The sequence below is a fragment of the Choloepus didactylus genome, chromosome 8, assembly GCF_015220235.1.
Source record: "Choloepus didactylus isolate mChoDid1 chromosome 8, mChoDid1.pri, whole genome shotgun sequence".
Taxonomy (NCBI): Eukaryota; Metazoa; Chordata; class Mammalia; order Pilosa; family Megalonychidae; genus Choloepus; species Choloepus didactylus.
Genome location: NC_051314.1, coordinates 122,390,877 through 122,405,493, shown reverse-complemented (window position 1 = coordinate 122,405,493; position 14,617 = coordinate 122,390,877). Strand labels below are relative to the sequence as shown.

At 36.4% G+C, this 14,617-nt stretch overlaps 1 protein-coding gene across 1 annotated transcript; it reads right to left on the bottom strand.

The window, feature by feature from the left end:
- Positions 1-1,226: 1,226 nt before the first annotated feature.
- MAGOHB (mago homolog B, exon junction complex subunit) lies at positions 1,227-10,019 on the bottom strand. Its single transcript, XM_037846185.1, has 5 exons — positions 9,869-10,019; positions 6,235-6,293; positions 5,418-5,528; positions 3,300-3,382; positions 1,227-1,590 (listed from the first exon to the last, which is right to left on the bottom strand). The coding sequence occupies exons 1-5, from the start codon at positions 9,960-9,962 to the stop codon at positions 1,491-1,493; spliced, it is 447 nt and encodes a 148-aa protein (XP_037702113.1). The 5' UTR covers positions 9,963-10,019; the 3' UTR covers positions 1,227-1,490.
- Positions 10,020-14,617: the final 4,598 nt, after the last annotated feature.

Sequence of the window (14,617 nt, the reverse complement as noted above, 5' to 3'; positions counted from 1 at the left end):
TTTAACAATGAGGATTTATTAGCTTACAAGTTTACAGTTCCAAGGTCATGAAAATGTCCAAATTAAGGCATCAACAGGATACGTTCTCCCAGAAGGCTGCTGGCAATCTGGACACCTCTGTCACATGGAAAGGCACACGGCGATATCTGCTGGTCTCCTCTTTACTCCCGGATTTCATTGCTTCCAGCTTCTGGCTTCAGTGGTCTCCTCTGAGCCTCTGTACGTCTCCTTGGCTCAGCTTCTCTGGGGCCTTTTTTCTGTTTCTCTTGATTTTATCTCTTAGCTTCTCTGTGGCTTTTATCCTCTTATAAAGGGCTCCAGTAAAAGGATTAAGACCTACCTTGAATGAGGTGAGTCACATCTCAATTGAAATACCCTTTCTGGGGTACACAGAGCCTTCAAAATACCACAGCAGGGGATGAGCATATTAAGTAAATCAGCACTAGGGAGAAGTTAGAGAATTAGGACAGCAAGTTCTATGTTTAGGAAAGATTGTTTAAATCTAAGGACTATTTCTCCCCAGTCTTGCTCAGTCTTAAGTGGATCATCATTCAGCAGGAACCACAGATTGAAGATTTTTGAGAGCAACCAAACACTGCGGTTTCCTTATTCATGTAGGCCCACAAGAGGTTCAAAGAACAACTGTTCCTTTCTCCTTGAGGTTGACATCAAAGTGCAAGAGAAATTAGGCTGCAAATTTATACTGCATATTCATCAGGGCCTACAACTTGAACAGAAACATTTTCTTCTGAGAGACCTGACATGGACAAAAGCAGTGTTGCATTATGGAGAGCAGGTGGCTTTCCATGGCAAACCTGAAGGATGGCCATGCATTTTTGAGCAGCGGAAAGGACCAGACTGGTCTCCTAGACAAACAGGCTACCAAGCCACTCTACAGTTCATTGGGTAGCCACTAGCCACCTGTGGCTATCTACATTTAATGAAAATTAAATAACACCAAAAATTCAGTTGCATTAGTTACATTAGTAGCTCATGGCTTCCCCAAGGGGCTGCACAGACAGAGAACCAGATGAGTTTTTTGGACAGAGATTCTCTCGAGCCTGGTTGCTTAGAAGTCCTGACAAGGCTTCAGAGACTAATTCGTCTACTCCAAAGCAAGTCCTGACTAGTCCCTGGAGCAAGTGAATTATGATTTCTTAGTATCTTTAAAGTGAACCAGAGACATAGTCTCCTGAGGAAACAACAACAACAACAACAACAACAAATGATTTCATCCAGGCTTTGATATGTTTTATTACAGAGAAATTTCAATGACAGGTAGCTTTTATTTACAGAATTTAATGGGTAGGGACTGTAACACACTTGGATCCAAGTAAGGAAAGCCTGTTTATGTATTTTCTTATTTTCAGTTTGCGTATAAAAAGAAACTTGCTTCACTTTCATAAAAATCCCAATATTATAAATGAAAAATAAACCCTCCCTTACCCATCCCTTAACTAAATATACAGACAGCTTCATAACCAGACAATTCAGATTGGTTTAATCTTGAAGTGTAATCCAATAAGGCTGAAAACTAAACATTTCAGGTCCTGTACCAAATAGTAAAATACTCGAAGGCCTTCAGGATCCCTAAAATTTAAAAAGATAAAAGTTACCTTTTTGATGTAAGATGAGACAACATAAGTTTCTAAGTTAATTCCTAAAACAAAACAAAAGAAAAATTCTGAAATAATTAAGTTAAAGTCAGGAGGAAGGAAGGATTTTGCTGGTAGTTAACAGTTCTATCCTATCTGTAAGGAAAAATATATAATTTTGTTCATCACTATTCATTTTCATATTTAAAGTGTTTATCTCCTTTATAAAACACATTAAGTCACACAAAAGTATGTAAACACAAAAATTATAAAGATGGAAGAAAAAATAATACTCATAATGCTATAATGCCACCACTCTCAGGGAGTAACTATAAATATTTTAGCATGGTTCTCCATTTTTTTCCATAACTGAAATTATTTCCTGTGCCCTTTTCATACTATTTTTTCATGACATTAAAAATAATTCACTAATAATTTTTAGCTTAACAATTCTTTTTATACACTTAGACTTTTCTAATTATAAATAATGCCTCAATGAACACTTTCTTGCATAACAAAGCTTTCCAACATTTGAGAATATCTCCCTAGTATAGATTCCCAGAAACAAAATTACTAGGCCAAAAATGAGTGAAAAATGTTAAGTTTTTAACATAAATTACCACATACACTGCGCCATTTTACAATCCCACCAGTAGGGAATAAATGCCACATCCTCACAAACTGTGAGAAAATAAATGCATTTTTAAAATAGTTTAAAAGCATCTAGTTGTGAGTAGGCAAAAGGGGGACAAAAAGCAAATGAATAATGGGGGGGAGCATGAGATGTTTTGGGTGTTCTTTTGTACTTTTTATTTTTATTCTTATTTTCTTTTTATTTCTTGGAGTAATGAAAATGTTCAAAAAATTGATTGTAGTGAATGCACAACTATATGATGATACTGAGAACAACTGATTGTACACTTTGGATGACTGCATGGTATGTGAATATATCTCAATAAAATTGCTTTAAAAAAAAAAGCATCTGGTTGGTCTCTGTGAACACGGCTTTGTGTCCAATAGTTATTAAACATCCATTCCTTCCTCCTTTCCTCCAACAAATATTTATGAAGCACCTATTATGTGCCAGGCACTAAGCTAACTTTGGATAAAGAGAAAGGTTCTTTTAGAACATACAAACCAGTAAAGCAGACAAATAAGTTAGTACAATTTAGTGTGACAGAAAAAGTAAGAGCACTATGGAGACATTTTGACGGGAGTGGATAGGAAAAAATGGCTGGAGACAGAACAAAGATTTTTCAAAGGCCCAGAAAACTTGAGAAGACCTGGGTATGAAAGGCTTACTTAAGGTATACTGGATTTTTCCCACTTCTTTCAAGTACTGAACCCCAGTAAGAGAATGATATGATGTGGGCTAAAACAGCTGATATAATTCAACAAGGATTTATTTTCATTTTCTTTAAATTTTGTGCCACTATTTCCAGATTTTTACATGAAATAGCAAATACAATTTAGGCAATACTGAACATAGTTTTTGAATTAAGATTTTTTTTGGAAATCAGTGGCATTCTCTTCTCTTTGACAGACAAGATAACTAGTCTTTAATAAAATAAACATCAGAATTATATGTATATTATAAAGTAATAGGATGCCATTGAAATAATTTTAGCAAATAAACTGGCTGTAGTTCTAAAATGAACTTCTGTAATAGACTGTTAATTTACCCAAAGTGCTTAACATACTTACTTTGACTGATTTACATCAATAAGAGAACCTATTTTTGATGTGGTAAAAGAAATGTGTTCATCTCCAATTACAATTTCAAGCTCCTGAAAAAAAATAAAATAGACCCAAAAATGTAGTTAATAGAAAAAAAATCCATCAAAGAGATATCTGTATACTTGGTACAAAGAGCTTCCAATTCTGGCTCCAAGTTTTCTAGTAGTAATTGAGGAAAAAAAGAGAAACTTGACCTGTTATACATAAAATCATATCCTTAATAAAAATCTAATTGACCGCTCAGGAGCACTACTCCCAATTTTAGGACCAAGCAAGAATTGCTTCTCAGAGTTCTCATAAAGAAGATACTGTATAATGAAATTAATAAAATACTCAAGAATGACATAGAAATGTTTCTTATGTCAACAAAAACTGAAGGCATCACTTTGAAGCATAAGGTTGTAAAACTAAGTATATGAGTATAAACCTATTATGAAAGTAATAAATACTGCACATAGTAGCTCTTATTAAATGGCATCAAAAATTATTAAGTGCTCAGTAGGTTTGGCTCTTATATGCCAGACCAAAACACACACATCCCCACCCACCCACCAACCCCCCATTCTCCCTTTCTAACAAGCTCTTCAAAACTGCATAATATTAATAATACCTATCACTCTGGTACCTACTAAGTGTCAGAACCTGGTACTAAGGACTTTGTAAACATTTTCTGTAATCCCTAAAATATCCTTATTAGGTAGGTTTTATTAGTCTAATTTTACAAGTGTGAAATCCAAGATTCAAAAAGCATAGAAAAGAAAAGTTGCTGATACTTACAAGCACTGATAAGTGATGGTACTGATATTTGAACCCAAAACACTAAGACTCCAAGATTCATACTCTTTTAACTTAATAAAACAATTAAAATTAAGAACTAATAAATATAACATGAAGTAGATGCTTCTAGTGTGTTAAAATTACTGTATAAGTTTTTCACTATACTGTCTATCTGCAAATCTGAAATCATTAATCAAGAGGCTATGTCTTTAGTGAGTTTTCAAGTCATACTGACAAACAGATACCATCAAGGACAGTCCTACCTATATATTTGATCAGCAAACCTAAATATGTATAGTTTGTGGCATGCACCAAATGGAGAATCAACTAAATTCTCAACCAATCATAACATCTTTAACTTAATGATCCAACAGACAATTTCTGGAGCATGCCCAATCCTCCCCACTAACAAAAACACATGAACATATAATATCAAATGGACAGACAAAAAGTGGGGCTCTCCCTGAATCTAACAGATATGAAAGGTTTGTTGCTGTTGTTGTTTCTATTTTTTAGTACATATGTGCAGAAAAACAAACTAAAGTCTAAATCTATTTTTAAAACATTACAATGCATAAGATAAATACTGTTTGCATTCCTAAATACTGTTTCTTTAAATATGATAAATTACTGTTACAGAATGTCAGCATCTGTTAGATTTCTCCACATTTTCTTCTAGTCAAAGAAGGAAATATAAAGTATACTTCTCGGGAATAAACAAAAGTGAAATTAAATGTTTCTTCCTTCCGGAGGTGGTATCTCATTTCTCCAAGAATTGAAAAGATCCAATTCAGAATCATAGCGTCTTTTTATAAAGTGAAATTAGGCCTTCAGAGATCTTCAGAAGCCCTTGGAGAAACATCAATTATTCTGAAGGGAATATAGGAGGTAAAGGCAATGGTCAGTTTGAACAAAGAAAACAATCAAATGCCTCTCTGGACATAAGGTTGTAAATAAGAATTTTGAAAGTTATAAATTTGGGAAAAGTGAATTTTACATAGTCAATGAGAATCATAAGTCTCAAATTTAATAAGCAACAATTGTACTTATTTCTAATAAAAGTGGTTAACACACAATATAAATTATTCATAACAGTGTAAAACCATCCTAATTTTGGCTGGGGTGGCACAGAAAGACTATGAAGTAAGATGTCCAAATGCAGAGCTACACATTTACTTGTTTACTATTAAGATATAGCACAGAAAATGGAAAACCAAAGAATCAATGGTGAATGATTCTAAATAAATAAGGAGAAATATACTATGAATTTTTAATATTTCTGCATTTAAAGAATCACTAAATACAAACCTGTCTGCCAACCCTGTCAGGGGGAGGCCACAGAGCATCATCTTCTTTTGTAATTTCACTGTCATCAATAATTCGCTTCAGTTCTTCCATTACACTCTTATGTACATATGCCTGAAAATAAATAATAAAATTTCATGATGTCTGCCCATTTCTTCCCACAATTCAGAAGGAAATGATAAAAAAAAGTTACAAGCCCTGAATATTCAAATAAAATATGATAGAAACAAATTTAATTCTGATTTCAGAAGTATAGGATGGGAATCATTCACTTTTCTTATGAATATTATTTTTCTTCATTCTCCAGCCCTTTCCTTTAATTTCTATTTTCACTCTTCTCATCCTTGGCCCCCTTTTAAAACCTGCCTTTAAAAATTCTGCCGTTGAAACATGGAGACTCAAATATTTCAGAGTGGTTAACGAGACAACACTGAGGCAAATGCCAAGGACACGTAGCGGTCGGTGCTGTGAACATTTTTTTAGACCTAACTTTTGAGCCTTTGATTTAAAATTCATATATTTTTAAATCATTATGATTAATTAGTTTTAAATAGTTTTAAATGGCTAACAGAAAACAAAGTTAATTAAAATGAATATAATATAAAATGAATTACATGCTACCACTTAATATATTCAGATTACTTCTTTTGATGTTACAGAGGCTACAATTGTTTCATCTAAATCGAATCTCTTCTTAATCTATAAATTTGCTTCCTTTTTTCAACAGAATTAAATGTACTTTTGTAAATTCAAAATGCACTTTTTATAAAGACATGAAAAAAGGGCTAAATGTAAGAATTAATATTCAGAAAGAACTTACCTCTTTTCTAATCATGACATCATTTTTGTAATTGCTGTTGTTGGCATATCTAAGCTTTCCTGTGGGGAGTGGAAAAAAATTCAATCTGTAACAGCAAAAACTGCTAAAAAATAATAATAATAACAAATAAATGACATTGTAAGCAATTTTAAAGGTAAAGACCATGTGCTGGTTTGGATGTATTATGTCCCCCAAAATGCCATTATCTTTGATGCAATCTTGTGTGGGCAGGAAACTATTGGCATTGATTGGATTGGAGACTTTTGATTGGATGTTTCCATGGAGATGTGATCACTCAACTGTGGGTGAGATCTTTCATTGGATAATTTCCATGGAGGTGTGGCCTCACCCATTCGGCATGGGCCTTGATTAGTTTACTGGAGCACTAGATAAGCTCAGACAGAAACAGCAAGCTTGCTACAGCCAAGAGGGACACTGTGAAGAACAAACAGGAGCTGAGAGAGGAGCTGCAGATGAGAGACAGTTTGAAGACGGCCTTCGAAAGCAGACTATTGCTCCGGAGAAGCTAAGAGAGGAAAAACGCCCCAAGAGCAACTAAGAGTGACATTTTTGAGAGGAATGTCCTGGGAGAAAGCCATTTTGAAACCAGAACTCTGGAGGAGACACCAGCCACGTGCCTTCACAGCTAACAGAGGTTTTCTGGACACCAAAGGCCATCCTCCAGTAAAGGTACCCAATTGTTGATGACTTACCTTGGATACTTCATGGCCTTAAGACTGTAACTTTGCAACCCAATAAACCCCCTTTATAAAAACCAATCCCTTTCTGGTGTTTTGCATTCTGGGAGCATTAGCAAACTAGAACAGACCATTTTATGCTACTACTTTTATTAGTATTTCCTCCCTCCTAGTGTAAGATTGATGCTAGGCACGTAGATGCTTAATAAATATTTGTTGGTAAGTTGGCTGAAGCTGAAGCTAGCCAAATTTTTAAACATTCCATGCCTACAATATATAACGAGAGGGTCATTTTTAAGGCCCATTTTCTTAAGCTATGTCATCAATCAGAAAGGGAATTTGGTAAAGGAACTAACATTTCTTTTTCAGTTTATGTCATACGTCTGCATTGGTGCTAAGTGCTTTACTTAGAGCATCTAATCTAATCTAAAAACAGCCCTAAAAAAGAAGTAGGTTTAATTATCCCTATTCATAGGTGAGTAAACAAAGTATCTTGTCCAGGGCCACACAATATTAAACTCTATATACACTATCTTCCAATACTCATGTTTTCTCCACTACTCCAAAATGTTATTTTAATTATTTTCCTTCAAAGTAAATATATTTATATGCTATGGCAATGCTAATGTTTTAGAATTGTGATTAGAAAGTGTGCAAACTATGTGCTGCTTCCAGATGAAAGTTAACCAGTTTGTTGGCTGGTTTATATTTAATTTTAACCCACCATGACTTTCATATTACCTGATACATACTTCTCCTTATAGTCAATCAGTTGCCCAGGTACAGATGTAATGTGGTCTTGATCATCTAATGGTGATAGGGTACCCTACTCATATGTATCCCTTAGGAATTGTCTTTGTGACTCACGATTACTGATTCAAGTATGAGGACTGGTTTCCCAGCAGTTATATGGATGAGAACCATTATTCTGGAATGAAAATTCCCTCCTAACAGTATCAGGGTACTTGATTTGTGTGACTAGCTAAAAGTGATACTGACAAGCTGGACGTGTTTACAGGTGAGGGGATATTTAGTGAAAACCATATCCATTTAGGAAAGAATTGATAAAGAATTCCTTAGCTAAATTTAGAAGAGACATGGGGAAAACAAGCCTGAACAAGGTGATGAAGGTTTCTAAATATCTGCAGAGCAGTAGTTACCTTGATTCCTGCCTAAAATGCCTTTACTCTTCCCCTTTCCTAATATGTGATCCTCCCCCTAATTTTTCTTTCATAGAACCTTGTCCAAAGCATGACTATAGCACTGTGCCAGTTTGAATGTATTATGTCCCCCAAAACACCATTATCTTTGATGCAGTCTTGTGTGGGCAGACATTTTAGTATTGATTAGATTGTAATTCTTTGACTGAGTGTTTCCACGGAGATGCGACCCACCCAACTGTAGGTGATAACTCTGATTAGATAATTTCCATGGAGGTGTGACCCCACCTATTCAGCATGGGCCTTGATTAGTTTACTAGAGCACTATATAAGCTCAGACAGAAGGAGTGAGCTTGCTACAGCCAAGAGGGACACTTTGAAGAATGCACGGGAGCTGAGAAAGGAGCTGCAGCTTGCAGAGACATTTTGGAGACAGCCTTTGAAAGCAGTCTTTTGGTCCTGAGAAGTTAAGAGAAGACAAAAGCCCCAAGAGCAACTTAGAGTGACATTTTTGAGGAACTGCACCTAGAGAGGAATGTCATGGGAGAAAGCCATTTTGAAACCAGAACCCTGGAGCAGATGCCAGCCACGTGGCTTCACAGCTAACAGAGGTTTTCCAGATGCCATTGGCCATCCTCCAGTGAAGGTACCCAATTCTTGATGCCTTACCTTGGATACTTTATGCCCTTAAGACTGTAACCTTGTAACCCAATAAACCCCCTTTATAAAAACCGATCCTGTTCTGGTGTTTTGCAAAAAGGCAGCATTAGCAAACCAGAACAAGCAGCTCTATGTCTTCCACCAAGTCTGTGTCTTCCACCAAGACATAATCCCTTATTAATTTCTGTATGTAACATTTTGCCCCAGCACAAAATACGCATTCAAAAAAGAAAAATCTATCAGGTTGAACAGTACTGTTGCAGGTAGACAGAGTTCAATATGCAATAAACCACTCTAAAGAGAGTCAGAGTCATCAACAGATCAAATTTGCTGCACACTATGTGGAAGCTGGGAGCTTCATCTCGCCCTCTGCTCGTGCTATTTGGGCAGTCTGGACTGTGTATCTCCCCCGACAGCCAAGACAATACCTACTCTCATTCCAAAACTCACCTCCAGGAAGGTTTTTCTGATCCCCGTCAGGTAGAACTAATAATTTCCCATTTTTGTACTCCTGTGGTATTTTTTTTTTTGTACCCTGTGGTAGACAATTGCAGTTAAACACCCCAAACACATCATATACTCATTTGTTTATACGTCGGGGTCTCTCCCCTTTAGAGCAGGTGTCACTTCTCTTTCTAGACCTACTGCTTTACAAACACTGCCTGAATGAAAAAAGTAAATGAATGGGAGGGTCGAAAAGTAAAAGATCACCGGAAAATTTTAAGCATATACTGGACCAATGCTAGGTAGAGTGTTGTTAAAAATGTTCAAATATTAGGCCGGCTGATGAACTACACGTCCTTTAAGGTCCCGTCCGACGCACTGATTCTAGATTACTGAATACCGTTGGTTCAACTTTTCAATGTGTCAGTATTAGCTTTTCTGAAATCACACCAATTAATCCTTTTACTCACAAAATCAACTTAGGCATTCTATACTCTTAAGCCAGTATATACCTCGCCTCAAACAGTGGCTTCAGCTGCCACAGAACACTTTCAAGTCCACCGCGGCTCGCTCGCCCCACCCCACCTCCCTAGTCCTCCGCGGCCGCCGCCTGGCTTCCCCTTTCCCGAGACCCCGCAAGTTTGCGGTGCCGGCGGCCCCTCCTTTACTCACCATCCGGCCGAAACTCAAACTCCAGAAATTCGTGTCCAAATTTGCCTTTGTGCCCTACGTAGTAGCGCAGGTAGAAATCGCTGGACATAGACATTTTTGTCCCTGGGTGGCCCGCCCAAGGCCCGGGCAACGTGCCGCCCGGCGCCTAGCAGTGACGTCAGCGATCCAGGATAAGCTCGTCATTGTGGCCGCGGCGCTTCCGCCTCCCAGATCCTGTAGAGGTGTGCTGGGTGGTGGCGTCTCGAGGAAGAGGCCCAGAGATGGTGAAGGGAGGGTAACAGTGACTTGAGCTGTTTGTGAAGATCAGAAGTGCATTATTTTAAAGACTAAACAGATTCTGTTGTGTTAGCAGAAGAAATCTCTGAAAATATAGTGTTTTTTGTGCCCTTAGACCTAAGGATTGCAAGTCGCTTTAATTTTTTGAGTCTCTTAAGATTCATGGCAATTCTGTATGGTGGATGTGGCTTTACCCCCCTTTAACTGATGAAGTGAGTGAAGGTAAAGCCCCGTGTCAATGGCAGACTCAGAATATAACTCCTTTCTCCTTCGTGATCCGTAACACGGGGCTTTTCCCTTTGGACAATGATTGTTAAGTTCTCCGGGAGCTGGAAGCCTGTACTAATAGAGAACAAAGTATAAGTAACCTTTGGAGGAGAGGTCTGAAGTTTTGAAAAGCGCGCGGAAACTGAAAATTCTGACAGCCTTGGAGTAAAAGTTATTTTTAATAGTAGAAACTCCTAAGGTGCTTCATTCACTGTGCAAGTATTAACCTTTAGTGGCCTATGGAATTTTGGCAGTTTGACTCAAGGTCAAATAATGGTTTGGCCCATGTTTCTCGCCTGATAGAACTAAATTGAGAAAAGTGAAGGAAAGCTCTACTGTAGGATGGTTTTGAAGATGGGGGAAGACAGGGTGAGCTTTTACAGAGTCTGGTTTTCAGATATTATAGATCATCCTTCTGTTACCGACACACAGAGTTATCCCATCTGATGGATGACCCTTTAACGTTCATTGGAATTTAGTGGAAAGAGTAGCACTCAGAAGACTACCTAACGTTGGTCAAGTCACTGTCTCTAAGTCTGTATGTTCATCAAGGAAATGGGTACACTAATCACCTTTGCCAAACTCACAGAATTGTTGATTGGAATAAATGGGGTAATATATGTGAAATAAGCTTTGAAATTTATAAAACATTACCTAACATGTTTTAACAAGCATTTCATATTTGTTAGAAACAATTGGACACTGGTAATAAACAGAAAGAGCCTTTTGCACTTGTAGTCTAGAAGAGAAATCAAACATGAAGACAAATATTAGCACAAGGGAGCAACTGCTTGTGCTAGTACAGCAGAGGAGCAAGTGTATTGAGGAGAAACGAAGTTGAAGAAAGGAGTATCAGGGAAGGCTTGTGAAAAGAGGTGCTATTTGAATTGGACCTTGACAGATAAGTTCAGTATATCTTCAGTGGGATTACATGGCCTGGGCAAAGGCACAGTGGTATGAAAATATTGGTTTTGGGAAAGCCAAGAAATTACACATAGAACATAAGATTCATGGAAGTAGACTGACTAGAAAGGCAGACTGGACCAAGTTAGTTGGACCTTATAAATAAGGAATTATTGTGTGACTGTTAATATAGAACTTATTCAGTACCAACTACTATGGGCTACCATTATGGAAAATACGTAAGAAACATAAAGCACCATCCCTTACCGCTGAGAGACTAACCATTCCAGTTTGCCCAGCACTGTAAGGTTTCCTAGGATGCAGGACTTGCAGTTTTAAAACCTGGAAAGTCCCAAACAGGGACAGGGTAGTCACCATACTTACCACATGAAAAACCCACTGAAATTTGACCAAAATATTCCATACACCTCTGAAATATTGACTATAATCCATTTGGTTTGTGTGGTGGTTTGGAGCTGTGTACCCCAGAAAAAAATATGTTTTTAGAATTAATCCATTCCTGAGTGTGTGAACCCATTGGAAGTAGGACCTTTTGAAGAGGTTACTTCAATTAAGGTGTGGTCCAACTTAATCAGAAATTTACTATGATCATCCAGCTCAGAGGAAACACTGCAGCTTTTATTTAACATCAAATTATAAGCAGAATGAAATTCAGATAGACAGAAAACAATAGAAAGCAAGAAGCTGAAGGCCAGAAGAGGCCCCCATGTACACTGCTATCTGTCATAGGAGCCAAGGACCAAGGATCGGTGACAGCCAACTCCAGGATGCCACTCTGGGGAAGAAAGCATCGCCCTGATTACGCCTTGACTTGGACTTGTAGACTGAAAACCATGAGTCAATAAATTCCTGTTGTTTAAGCCAAGCCATTGCATGGTATTTACTTGAACAGCCAAGGAAACTGAAACAATTTAGTTTTTATAAACTTCATTCAACATCTTTGGATTCCCTAAATTATTTCCTTCAGGTTTTTGGCACATGTGCCACTGTTCATCTTCATGTCTACCGAAAGAGAGGTTTGGATACTAGAATTTTTTACTGTGTAAATAAAGCTTATGGAATACACAAATATTAAGGTCTTTGGCAATGAGCCAGTTTTGGTCTCTACCCTCCTAAAAAGCTTTTAAGCTCAAGACTAATCCCCTGTACCTCTACCTCTTTTTATGATATAATATGAAAATATATTTACTTAACTCTTCATATTTTAAGCCAAAAAAAAGTCAAAGTGTGTATTTTTTTAATCATGGTAAAGACTGCAAAATGATAAAATCATTTGTGTTTTTTAGTCTTCTTGGATGTTACCCAACATTAATGTGGATATGTTCTGTATGGACCCCAAGCACTTGAAATGTGACTAGTGTGACTGATGAACTGAATTTTTAATTTTTAAATATTATTTAATTTTTACTAACCTAAATTAATGTTTAAGTAGTGACTACTGTGATGTATAGTACAATTGTATAAGACCCTTTTTTTCTTTTTACAGTTTTATTTGGGCTGGGAATAGTGAAAATATCTTGTGAATGTCTTTAAATTTCAGTAGCTATAGGCCTCACATTAGGGCATACTTACTAATAACACTGTAATTTACTTATGAAAATAAAAGTTTTGGTTGCTTAAATGAAGCCAAATAAAAGTATTTTATTTGGACTGCTGTTTCTGCCTTTACTAAAACAACCTATCTTTGGTCAGCTTCAAAGCACCCTTGTGGAGTAGATAGAAAATAGGCATTTGATTTCTCACTCCAGTGAAAATTGAAACTCAGTGATTTAATCAAATGCACAATATTCAAATTGACAAACCCACTAGAGTTTTTCTTTAAAAGTTTTTGCTTTCAGGTAAGGGGCTAGGGTCAGAGATGGTTCTTTCTTATCATTATTAATTTAATCTTTAAAATGTTCTGCTGATTTTTCCTACATCTAAAATTCTCTCTTCTTTTGGTCTGTTTCATGTCCCTACTGTCCTTACACCTCTTTTTTTGCCTTTGTATTTAAAATGATCGAATCATTCCTACTTCCAGTTTTCAGAAACATGTACTAGCTTTCCTGTGATAAACGTTAGAGATGATGTTCACTTCATTTGCTTGCTTTATTTTATTGATGCCTTTTGAAAAATTTTGATTTTGTATTTGCAGAACAAAAGATGTCAGGGCTATCTCATTCAGTTAGGTGGATCAGAGTAGTAAAGTAAGAATAGTAAAGGGTCTAAAATAACTTCTAAGATGGTTTAAAAAAAAAAGCCAGAATGAGATGGTCTATTTCAGTCCTTATTCCATCTGTTTACCCTTATCTTCTTTCTTCTGTAATGGACTTTTAACCATATGGAATTTTAACCATGTCTGTCTTTTTAACCACTCAGTGGTATTACTTTTTAAATGAGAAGCACTATCATGTAGAAACACCAAAATTTCCATACCCTTCTTTCTCAGATATGCTCATGTATGGTGAGCACTTAGAGCTAATTCTTAGATTATCAAGGCATGATAGATTTAATTCCATTATTCAAACTAAGAATTTTTTCTAGAGTATGACAATATTGTATGTTTCTAACACATATCATAACCACTAATTCTTATGTCCAAAACAACAACAAAGCAGTCTGTTAAATTAATCATAGACCTTCTGGTCTTTCAGTGTATCTGGTACTTGTTTAATTGTTTAAATGAGTTATGGTAAACCAAAAATGTTTTAAAAATATGTTACAGCAATGTTAAGATTAATAAAATTCTATCCACTAACTTTTTCTCTTTAAAAACATTGAAAACTCCCCACTGTTACTCAATTTCAACAACAAAATACCTAAATCTAGTGTAAGAATACTAATGTTCTGCTTGAGCATAATTTGAGAACTAATAGTTCAGACCATTCCAAGTTAAACTATGCTATCAAGTTTCCATTAGATACTGTATCCAGGTAGGTATTTTCACAGTTCCTAGATATGTTGGAAATTTCTTAACAATAAAGCATAGATTAAACAAACAAGATTGGGGGAGGCAGGAATCAAAACAGTAAAACAAATCCTAACCTGGATTAAATGATAACTATTTTAATTATTTTTTCCATTCATTGCCCTCCGTTAATTTCCGTTCATTTGGCTGACAGATCAAAGATGCCACTGTTTTAGAAAAAAACCTGGCCAAGTGAGCAAAAGACCACGTTTTCTTAGAGTAAAGAATTACTGTATCCAGTTTCTCAGACCTATAATTAGAAAAATAAAATAAAATGTAGGATAAAAATTTAAAATAGCAGTTGTCTGCTTCTTTCCCTCTTACCAAAACAAATG

Excerpts from the sequence above, each read along its gene's own strand:
- MAGOHB (XM_037846185.1), bottom strand. The coding sequence starts at position 9,962 with ATGTCTATGTCCAGCGATTTCTACCTGCGCTACTACGTAGGGCACAAA. Across the intron at positions 5,529-6,234 it reads ATGTCATGATTAGAAAAGAG|GCATATGTACATAAGAGTGT; the intron begins GTAAGTTCTTTC and ends ATTTATTTTCAG. Across the intron at positions 3,383-5,417 it reads CTGACAGGGTTGGCAGACAG|GAGCTTGAAATTGTAATTGG; the intron begins GTTTGTATTTAG and ends ATTTTTTTTCAG.